The sequence below is a fragment of the Diachasma alloeum genome, unplaced genomic scaffold, assembly GCF_001412515.2.
Source record: "Diachasma alloeum isolate Michigan unplaced genomic scaffold, Dall2.0 Dall_scaffold_00557, whole genome shotgun sequence".
NCBI lineage: Eukaryota > Metazoa > Arthropoda > Insecta > Hymenoptera > Braconidae > Diachasma > Diachasma alloeum.
In genome coordinates, this window is record NW_021680689.1 from 84,251 (window position 1) to 96,165 (window position 11,915).

General features: G+C 39.2%; 1 protein-coding gene across 1 annotated transcript in view; it reads right to left on the bottom strand.

The window, feature by feature from the left end:
- LOC107043220 overlaps positions 1-11,893 on the bottom strand; it is a 49,931-nt gene extending 38,038 nt beyond the window's left edge. Inside the window, exon 1 of the mRNA XM_015264606.1 lies at positions 11,626-11,893. Coding sequence (XP_015120092.1) covers positions 11,626-11,654 — 29 coding nt within the window. The 5' untranslated portion in view covers positions 11,655-11,893. The remainder of the gene's footprint in view (positions 1-11,625) is intronic.
- Between the last annotated feature and the right edge of the window lie 22 nt (positions 11,894-11,915).

Below are 11,915 nucleotides of genomic sequence, written 5' to 3' on the forward strand. Positions count from 1 at the left end.
GGGGGGGGGGGGGGGAGGTACTTATTCCACTTGGATTACGTTTGTGTCCTCGGGGGTAAGAAAAATTCGTCTCTTCTCACCACAGTATTCTCAAGTTATTTGTTCGGATGCCTTGAAGGTGCGTTTCATTAATTCATTCTTCTACTAAAGTTTGCCACTTGTAACTTTAGTTTAAACACCATTAAAATTCATCAAACATGCATGAATTGTGTGATGAAGGTGAAAAAAATGTTGCAATTGATTGATCATAAATTCTCAAGTCTTACTCAAATAAAACTTGGATATCTCTCTCTCTCTCAAGAGAGAGAAAATTAAATGGCGAATTGAACAAGATGAAGGTACCTAGTGCACGCAGTGAGAGCAAAGTAACTGACAGTCCAACGACGCTACTTACTTTTCGATAGTTTCCACCAGTCAACAGAGCTGAGAGGGGGATGAGTTAAAAGTAAAATATAAGGTTGGATATAGTAGAAGGAGTAGTTAGGAGTTCAAGTCAAACAAAAGGTACAAAGCTCAGGCTTGAGTTTGCCGGATGTAGGTAGAAAGAGTAGGAGGTGAGGCTTTTACCGGTGGGCACGATGTATAATGAAGAAAGGGGATGAAAAACAAGAAAATTCGAGTGACAAGGTACGGAAGTAGATTGACTCCATGGCCTACTCAAATATAGCGGAGTGTATACTACGGAGTGAGGTTTTCAGTTGTATTATTATTGTATAATGTATATATATAGTGCTTTATAACCACCTGCCGTCAGACTGTTATTTAAGGTTCCAACTTTGGAAACTCATCGCCCTCCACTTTCGTTGCTTTCCACACATAATTAACTGTGAATCGCAGTGAACTTTACTCACTTGGGCTCAAGTCGAGGTAATTTTAGGTAATGTATTGCAAATGGATGGAATTCATAATTGGAAGTGCAATTATCTGGAATTTGAGACATCCTTCGAGATAAATGGCAGCCAATTGGAGTGGAGAACGAATATATTCGAGTAATTAAATATATTCGCTCGTTTTAATGGGTCAGAGGTGGTGTGATGGCGGCGGGTATTGTTGGATCAACTTGAGAGAGATGCACTAATGCCGGTATGAAAGATACCGAATGAACCTTTCAAGCCACGTTGAAACCTCTCACCAAGCCGTGTGTCCTTTCAATTTACGCTTTTGTGCGTTGTACATGCGCACCCACCCACCCACCCACTCACTCACTATACTAAAGGACCAATTCTATATATTCCCTATGCAACCCTATACATAAATAAAGGTGGAGGACCTGCAGATTGCACAGAGACCCACTCGAAGGTGCTTATGTACACCGATGGATGAGATTCAAGGCATTTCTACCAATATAATCTTGATATTCATGTGGATAAATGTCTCCATTAAAAGCTGTGAAAAATTTGGAAAATGAATTTGGTGATTGGGAGATGAAAAAACACAGTTTGCTGCAATTAGCTGAATGCTCTTTAGTACCAAAAAGCCGAAAAGCAAGAGAAGTTAACTCGAGTGTACTTGGTGGGATAAATCACTAGAGGATGATGAGTTTTGTGGGAAAAGACCAAGCAAGCCCATTGGGAGGAGAGTGAGCGTCCAAGCGCGACTCTGCGGTGAGTTACCACTTGGATTAATATCCCAATCTTCCATTTGCTATTCTCGCACTATCAGCGGACACCAATCCAAAATGGAGTCACAATAATGGAGTCTGAGGCATGTGAATGCCCGGTATTGGCAGAGTGCCTTGGCTTTATGAAAGTGCACATGTTATTTCAAAAGATCCTATACTTCCGGTCTAGAAGTCACTTCCAGGGCTATATTCATTTCACCATGTTATATGCTGAGGCATTATTGATTCACCTTACATGCATGCTACTATTAAAATAGATTGAGCTGCATACAAGCCATACATTCGTGTATTATTGAGAAACCCCATTTCAAGGGATTTTCCAATCCGCTTTTGCGCTTTTACGTTTCTTTTTTTTCATACACGGCAACCTTATGAAAAAGATAAAGACATTTGTAATTACTGTCTATACACGGCTTATATGACAATTATTTGAATTTAAATTATGTATGTATTTTAAATTTATTGTGTAGATGAATTCGGTGATTCAAACGAGGTCAATTATCCTATAGGTTGCTACAAAGCGTTAAGCTGTCCAGGGACATCAAAGAGAATTCCAATCGATAACGTTTACTCGTACTCGATAACAAATAAAAATATCATGTGGCATATTTGATTTGGAAAAATATACAATTGCATTACATCTGTAATTCCCTCATCAGAATAGTTTGATGATAAGTATTGCAATCTATACCCTCAATATCACTGGAACTGCAAAGAAATTTAATATTAACGAAGCTTCAACTCAAGATTCTATATGCACCGGTGATTCTTAATTATTCAACTTTTCTTATTATTACATTTCTTCTTCAACTCGGATATAGTGAAATTCTTCCATTGGCATTTCTCAAATCACATAAATTCTTCTCGAGAATAAAAAGGAAGGAACATGCAGCATTTCCAATTAAATGCAAATGAAAACGGCATGAATAAAGAGTTTCTCTAATAGTTGATCGAGAGAATTTCTTTGTCTATTGACAGAGAATGTAAAATCAATGTATTTATGCTGGTGCAGTGCAAGATCAGTAATTAATATAATACTTAATATACGAGTGAAATATTTAGACGTTGATGTTTCAATACCAGTGCAATGACGACAACAAGTAACAACGGTATGCGGAATAATTAGTGATGGTAGGGGAATTGAGACTAGTTTATTAGCACTGAAAGCGTAGAGCGAGTAAATATTCAACAAGATGAGAATGGTAACCTCGAGTGTCGCTAGAAGGAAAACGGGTAACTCACTTCCGGCAACGGTGATAAGTCTTCTCTCAAGGCGCGGGCTCTGAATTTGCAAATCTAAATATATGTATATTGCTTGCACTATTATATCTCCATGTAAACGATTTAAAACTTGTAAGGCGCCCAAATTGCTGCATTTTACCGTGTTATTTCTTCTTTAGTATCCGTGATCGAGGGGCCGATTAAGTTTCCAAAGGGAAAGATAAGTATGACTATTTTGTATTCCAACAGTGTTGAAAAATATCTAAGAAAAAATTAGTCGATTGATGAAAAAGTAATCTCATGGAAATCAAGGTTACATTGAATGCAAGTTGAACTAGCACCATCAGTGCTCTCTTTGTTGCACTTGAGTTGTCTGATGGGTATCCACCGGGCTGCTACCGTAAGCCAAATGAATTTTACATGAATCCTCCGCCCCAGCAGTGTTGAGGGGTACTCAAACGAGCTCACTACTCAAGAGATGGACGATGAGTTAATGTGAGACAAAAAAAAGTTTTCCAATTGAGTCGGCACTTGAGAAGGGACCTGCTCCCTCCCTTTCTACATATATCCATATACCCGTTATACTCGAGGACAAAATACAGTGAGCTGCCATCAAAAATACATACATGTTGTTGCTGACGGCAGTCGAAGCGAATGGTTGCAAAACCCTCTAGGCTCGTTCAGTTTTTCAAATGAAGCTGTACAATGGGGATTTGCTAAAAAGGATTTTCGAGTTTGCTGCAGGTAGAAGAGAGAGAGAGAGAAAGAGAGAGAGGTCTTAATGCCCCTCGAGCATCAATGTGACCACCACTACCAGGTTTTTCCTGTGTACAACGAGTGTAACTAGAATTTTACACATGCGGTCAGCTAAAATTTTCCCTAATTGAAAAGTGCACAGTACACTCCCTCTTGAACAGTGAATCCAGCAAAAAATGGTCTTTATGACATCCATCAATATCACCTGCACCCTCTAACCATTAAAAATCGTTATAGGTAATTTCAAAATTAATTGCATTCTGTTACAGTGATAAAATTCGGAACAGAGTGATATTGTCGGTACAATTAACTGTTGGAAATGCTCAGTGATATCGTGGTCTGTTGGAAGGAAGAAAAAATATATATATCTTTTGACTCAGTGGTACGGTTGGCTGGATGGACAATCGAGTGGAAGGCAATATCGACCTGGTATAGCTCTCGAAAAGCAACCAGCCAAGAAGTTGATCGATGCCCCGGAATCCGTGAGATTTCTCTTTTCATACGGTTGAATTACAGATCCCTTTGAAAAACTCATTTCTCTCTTTCTCTCTTTGATTTTTACATCTCTATATATGCACAGATTTGTTTTTGGGTTGAAACAGTGCGGTTGGCCACAGAGAATCGGACCGTCTATACTAATCGAAAAAGAGGAGAAAGGGGTTGGCAGTTGGTTCGATATTTAGAGTTACTGCGGGACTCGATTCGAAAAGTTGGTGCGCGCGTGCTACCTCTCGTATCGCAATCGTTGTAACTACGGTTTATTACCCCCCCAGTGCCATTAACCTCAGCACTCCTTCACACTACGAAAATTCGCACAGACATTGCGCTTTTCGATACGTGCATTTTTTTCTCTCTTTTTTATGCGTTTCATACTTGTCTTTTGCTTTGAATTGTAATCAACAGCACAATATTTGTCACACCGGCACTCACAGAGAGCATAATCACCCGGGGGAAAATATGTACAACATGAGTGTTCTTGTGACAGGATCAATAACTCTTTTTTTACCAGGAGATGTAGAGAATTCATAGAAATTTAGTATGCTATTGGGGAAGTGTATGTTTCGAGACAGAAAAGGAAGGAATTTCAAGGAGGATTATTGATAAATAAAATCCAAATTCACGATATTCTCCGTTCTGCAGCTCTTTCATTGCAAAATATCGTCTTTTTTTAGATTTAAATCTGCACATTACGTTTCTTGATGATGAAATCACGCGAAAATTGGACTTACTCTATATGGCATGCATATGCATATTCAAGTACAAGGAAATGCGCCGCAAGGAGGGCGTTACAAACATATCGCTTAACCGGGTGAGCCGAGCCACCTGTCATTGCACGCCTTGGGTTGCGCGTATAGAGAGTAGCGAAGCATAATAGGGAGCGTCTCAGAATTCTGGGGAGAGGGCCGGATTGGAGGTATAGGCGAGAAGTAAAAGTTTTGCCGCGAGAGAGGGCGAAGCTTCCGAACGAACGATAGAGTGGAAACTTGGCGAATCAGCCCAGTTCCGTGAACCGAATCGTAATTATTTTGATAACGAGAGGAGGCTGGAGAGGGCCTGTGCTCTCGCTAATTGTAAGACGCCCATGGGAGAGACTCCTAGAGAGGAGATAAACTTTCTCATTGTGCACTATTTGTTTTGTGTCATTGACGGAAATTTTATCACGAGGTGTTTTCATCTCATTAAAAGGTCCGAGGATTCAAGCCATGCCCCCATGCCAATACAATATTTTTGTTCTCATCTTCTTTCGTAGAAAAAAATCCTGTGTCAATCGTTCGATATAATCCCCCGATATAATCTCTATACATACAGACTGTGTGTATGAAGTGGCGATATAAATGATGATGATGAGTATCGAAAAGGGGCTTTGTGTGTGCATGTACATGCATGGGAAGATGAGCCTACCGCACTGGGGAGATAACGCTAGTGCCGTTAATATTCCCGGATGAGATATAATCGCTTTTGGGAAACTACGTTCGATATGACTTCACCTTATTCGTGACCGTGTTACACGATAGCTTCCACGAATAACGTCGACGCTCACGCATACATCAGCCGAGCCGGCCGATTAGCTATATACTTTTACAGCCAAACTGCGAGACGTCACGAATTTCAAAGGAAAGCAAAATTACATATTTGTTTCAATCTTTTTTTTCTTTTTTTTTCTTTTTCATTCCACCTCCATTTTCTCTCCATTACTTCATTCGAATCAATATTTTATTTTACATTTCGTCGATTCAAGGCACACATCAACGAGCCTCAGTGAGTGATAGTCGGAGGATTTGAAATACGAGAGAACGTGGACGTCCGCGCGATTAGGTCATTAGCGACGAACGACCCAACTATACGATTTACAACCTTGCTCGTGTTTCCGATCAACGATTTGTCACTAGTGAGTCGTGAAATGTCGCACAAATCCGACAGATCGCTGACACTCCGTGACGGGAATTCAATGATGGCTCATAATCTACTGGGAAATATGTAGTAACAAAGGTATACATACAAAGGGTAAAAATTCATCAAACTTGCCTCTTGTATGATAATATAAATGCAGAAAGTCAGTTCAGTTGGAATAAATTGGACGTATTTGGTAAATGTAGTGGAATCGGAATGTTACAGTATAGAAAAAGAAAAGTTATAAACTTTGCATGAGGGGGAGGAACAGCCATGAGGCTGAACCATGGGGTGGTACATGACAGGCAGGAGGAATGGAAGGAAAAGAAAAAGGGAGAAAAAATAGGAGAAAATAATGTAAACGGTGAAGGGAGAAAAGAGTCTGATTAACAGAATGAAATATTCAAGCTGGCCACCTGAAGCATACAACTTCTTTTCTTACTAGAGGAGAAAATGTTAAATGGAAATTTATCAACAGAGAAGAAGGATAATAATAGTATAACAACGGGAAAAAGATCCCTTCATTATTTAAAATATCCTAGTCTGCGGTTAGTTTTATTCTAAAATACCTATTGTTGGAATCTTCTTGCAGGACATATTGATGCAGAGGTAAATTACTACAAAACAAGTATCGATAGTCCATTCAACTGGAATGATGAGAGAGAGAGAGAGAGAAAGAGAGAGACACAGAGAGAGGATAAGTAAAAGATGGAGAAAAATTCCGGTCTCTTGTTCTTTTCTTGTGGACAAGTGCCTCAAGCCCCATTTTTCCAGTGTCTCCTCTCGTTATCAAAATGCCAGATACTTGGTGAGCCATCTCACTGTCGTCTTGCTTCCGATTCTCCTTGAATTTCTATACATCGAGACACATTTTTGAGAATAATAGAGGGCAATCCCTGCTGAAAAGGAGAAAAAAAATATTGAAACATTAAACCGCAAGCAGAATATATTCTGTCTCATTTGAGTACGTATAACGTAAAAATTCCAGTAATTATTCAAGAGCATCCCGCAAGCAGGTGTCTTTTATTTTGTTCTTCAGTAAGACACGGTGTGGAGTTTTCAACTCTCTTTCAATAAAATTAATATGAAAAATATCCATGAAAGGAGAATGAAGGTATACTTCAAGGTCAACTTATTTCGCTGGATGATTGTTGAGAATGAAATTCAGGATTCAATATATAGAATCGTTTTCCATTAATAACTCATTTTCGGCGGAAACAAAACCGACTTATCATCCTTTACCGCTTTGCTACTGAAATGTTTGTGACATTTGAAAATTGTACATCAGGGAGTTGATCCAGTTTGGCATACAATCGTTCAACTCGCATCCCAAGCAAAATTAGAAAATATGTTAATACTGCTCCTAGAGACTGAACTGTCAAGTAAAGTTATCTCAGCGATGTCACAGAACCGTATAATTATCATTTTAAGCAACCGGAGAGCATTTCCATGACAACATCTAGACACTTATGACAAGTTGGATCGAGACGACTGAGGAGTGAGTGAGGAGTAACAAACAGAAAAACCGATCTCATTATCTCACTGGTGAAAATAACGAGTCAAGTAATTGTACGAGCCATAAAATTAGTTAATCTCTTAATTATGTTTTCTATTTAAGGGGGATGCTTAAATGCTTATCTATAATTGCAAAGCTTGATATTTACGGCGACATTTCTTTATTCGGAGAACAAAAGCTTCGTGACATTTCATAATTGTAATTTCAATGGTGAATACTATTTTCGTTTTTCACTCCAAGGCGAATTTTTACTGTGTGAAATTGCATAAATAACATGAGAATTTATGCACATCCCGGTCATATCAGACGAATGATACTGTAAATCCCAAAATCTTCAGAGATAAGTCACATCAGTATTGAAATTCCAGTGTATGGTATAGGCACGGACCCACGACGAGATGTGACAAATTACCCAACCTTTCCATCTCGAGAGCTATGAGAGGAGCTCAGGATATTCATGGAACTTGAACTCCAAGAATTCCGCAATGCATCCATCATACTCCACCACAAACGACAATATCTCTATACGTATACGTATATACATCGAGATTCTCCCATTTCTTCACAACAAAATTCAGTACATTCTCCTTGTCGCAGACATTGCGTTTTTTATTCCTCTAACAAAGTTCATAGACGTAAACCACCTAGAGTTCCACCCACTTCGTATGATCGACGCCCCAACGAATTGGACTGGTGGATTTATCCTCGTACATAGAACGAAAAACTTGATACTCCACATGAATAAATTCCCATTCCATTCGAGGAATTTCAACGAAAAAGTTGGAAATGCTTTACAAAAGTTTTCTTCTAAGGTTGCGGCGGCTAACACTTTCCTTTTTCTTTTTAGAGAAAAATAAAAGTTGACGACTCAATGCAGTAGCATTTCGTTTTCGTTTTTAATAAAGGAAATCAACAAAGTTGTATGCACGTGTGCCTTCAGCCATGCAACAATCCAATGGATGTTGTTTTATACATTATGTGGACATGGTGTGCACAACCGAACAATTTCCAACGCTAGGTATACCAGCTTACTATGCTGCACTGCATTGGTAAAACTCAAAGCCCATCGCATGTCGCAATAGTCAATAGATACCAAAAAGAAATATCAATGGCCGTGCTAATTCATTGTAATACCATATTTTCGTGTAGTTGACTAAGTTAAATATTCGGCTTTGACGATACTAGAAGCGTGGACAGTAAACTCGGGCTTATTGATCCACTGGAAAATACACGAGTAACTAATGGCTGCATTGGCGTTATAAACACGCTAGGATTTCGTAATGTATGACCATTTTGTCATACATTTTGAAATACAATTTCTTGGAAAAATCTATGAAAACTGTAAATTTCCAATGAAATTTGAAATCACTCTGTTTATCACTCTTTCCATGAAATTTCAATTTCAATTTTTTTTCTACCAGTGTTCAACAACGATTTTGAAATTATTTTTCTGTAAGTAAAGAGACTGCTGCTATTAACTTTCCCACAACTACCCACTCATCTACTGGATTATTGGAGGGTTTTTACCCAGTTGGACTACAGATTAAAAGTATCCGTATGGAATAGCTGCACAGAGAGAGAAAGAGAGAGAGAGAGAGAGAGAGAGAGAGAGAGACTATTCATACATAGAGTCTACTACAGGACTTGGCTGAATGCCAGTATGCCCTATGCAATATTGTGGACCAACTGAAATGGAGGGTTGGAAGGTGAGAGAAAGAGGAAGCCACCAGTGGTGACTCCACAGTTACGATGGTATTACCATGTCGTAATGCACATGTAAATGTACATGCTCGTTCTCTGTTGGTTACCCATTTGACAATTAAGACTCGCTGGTGGCTGGTGCTGGTGTACCGATGGACTACTGCTTCTGATTTACCATGGTTCCCCATACAAATCAACGAGGAGACCGGCTCCTCTGAACATTAACTTCATCAACTCCATTCATTCATTCCATTCAGATGTTGACACTGTTTTGTTGGACTTGTTCATTCCTTCACTCCTGGTATTTATTTCATCATGAATAATCCATTTTCCCCTCTGATTTTCCAATATAGACCGCAGACAATGTATTGCGACATTTGTCCAAGGGAAAATTGTGTCGCGGTTTATTATTGTATGTCTCATGTTCAATGTGCTCTGCAGCTTCAATTCAACTGCCAAGTGACGATTGAGTGTGAGGATTTCAACCACAACTCGTTTTTCAAGATAATACTTGCTGTCGAGCTAATAGTCTCACGATTTGTTGCATCAAATGCGGAATTAACAGTCTATAATACGTGAAACATTTAGGTGAATCACCGATGCCTTGAATTGTCTACTTTTTTGGACAATACAATATGGACAATACAATATTTTGGACATACAATTTATATCTCCATGTTTATCCGCCGTCGATTGTGTCGCCTCCAAACCCTATTCTTTCCATTATAGTCAACTGCTGCATGTAAAAAAATTGTCCAATAGTATTTTTGGTTGCATGGTAATGTAAGCCGGCGGCTTTGACGTGACTCTGTTAAAACGACGGGTGCTCTTATTCGGACGACGTTTTTCAACCGAAAAAGAGGTAATACGAGTTAGCAGTACCTGAGGCCAAGGGTCGGGGGGCATTCTACATAGGTATACCGATGCAAGAGATACATTGAATAAGCGGGGGTGAAAAATCGATGGGTCGAATCGCGCCGATGGCGAGTGCACTTTTACGATGTCGTCAAAGAAATGTCCAACGGCTTTAGTTCCATGCCAGCGTAGCAAGACTTTTCTCGTTGTATTAGAGAACTTAGTGAAGGATCAGTGTCGTTGAGGCGGCTCCGATCTCACATTTTCCACTGAACATCACCTAACCTCCAGCTGTCGTGTATATGTATTATGTATACCATTTGCTCTACAAGATTTAACATACATCAAATGGAAAACAAATTTCATGTATTGACCGACACCCCTCGCGTCTCGACTACGCTATATTATGGTTCTCCTACAAATTTAACATACATGAAGAGAAAAAAATTGTGATATAACACAAAGTCCTCGAGGTGGAACAAAAATCAAATACAACAAGTCAACAACTTTGGCAAGCTTTGAAATTTAAAACCTGATCGGATTGCGCATGGGGGATGCTGGAATGTACGCCAAAAAGTTGCAATAAAGTTGACTCAATGGCATGCAGCCGTTTAAAACGCTCCAATGGATAGCCTCTCGATTATTTAAAGAGACGCTCTCGAGATTCCGGCACACGACTCGATGGCAACTGCTGGAGCACGCGAGGGTTTGCGGAAGAGTCATGCCACAACCAATTTCCAATATCGATTTCACCGGTCTTCGAGGGTGACGAATTCCAGATTTTTCATCTGTAAAAAAATAGAAAAGACGCTCGATGCATTGCGTCTTGGATTCTTCGGAGAATTACTTGGTGTTACTGAATTCAAGATTCAAGGGCTTCTAAATTCAACGAACCCCCCCACCACTACCGCGGACAACATGAAATATCATGAATACATTTCATTAGAGTTTGAATGTGATACGCACGTTAAAAATACGTCGAGTAAAAAGAAATGGCCATTTCAGAAAATTCTCACGTTTTAACCATATCCTTCTATCCCTTCATTCTTTTTTTCTCGCTTTTTTTCCTCGCTGCTACCAGCGAGTAATCCGCTAAAAGTCCAATGAATGCGTGAGTTGGATCAACGATTGACAAGCATTGAGATTACCAAAAGGTAGAAAAAAACTACTCAACCTAATAGTATGGTACATAACGTATGGTGATGATGGACGACATTAACGCCAATACGCTCAAGTATCTCTGGACTATTTTGCCAAACTTTATTCGATTTATCTCGCTAAACACGGTTATCAAAACGGTCAGTCCAAAATGATTATTGATTCTCCGCACACCCTCGGCAATGAATTTATGCCTGTTGATTGGACCTTTACGCGGTTTCATACAAATAACCAGTCGAAACGAATTCACATCAAGTAGGGTACATTGTTTTTATTCAACAATTGGGCTTCGAATCACAGTTCTCTGAAGACACACAATCTCCAACACTATAACGTATTGACTTTGTAATTGTTAATTTTGGGGAAATATCGGACAGACTAAATATTACTCGTACAATTCACTCACCTTTCCCGCGGAATTATATCCAGATCCATCAGTAATCATCAACACCTCATCCTCATGATAACTCGACTGTTCAATATCACAATTAACCCATAATATACTAATTGACGAAATGTCCAGAGGGTTGTTCACTAAAATTAAGCGTAAATATTCACATGTGTTACTTTCACTGTTACAATCTCAATGTATTTTTTAAACATATATCCATTAAATATTTTAAGAGTTTGATTAGTATGAAAAATAATTGAGAGATTTCTGAGCATCGCGTGACCTTTGTGCCATAGCAATAGCGA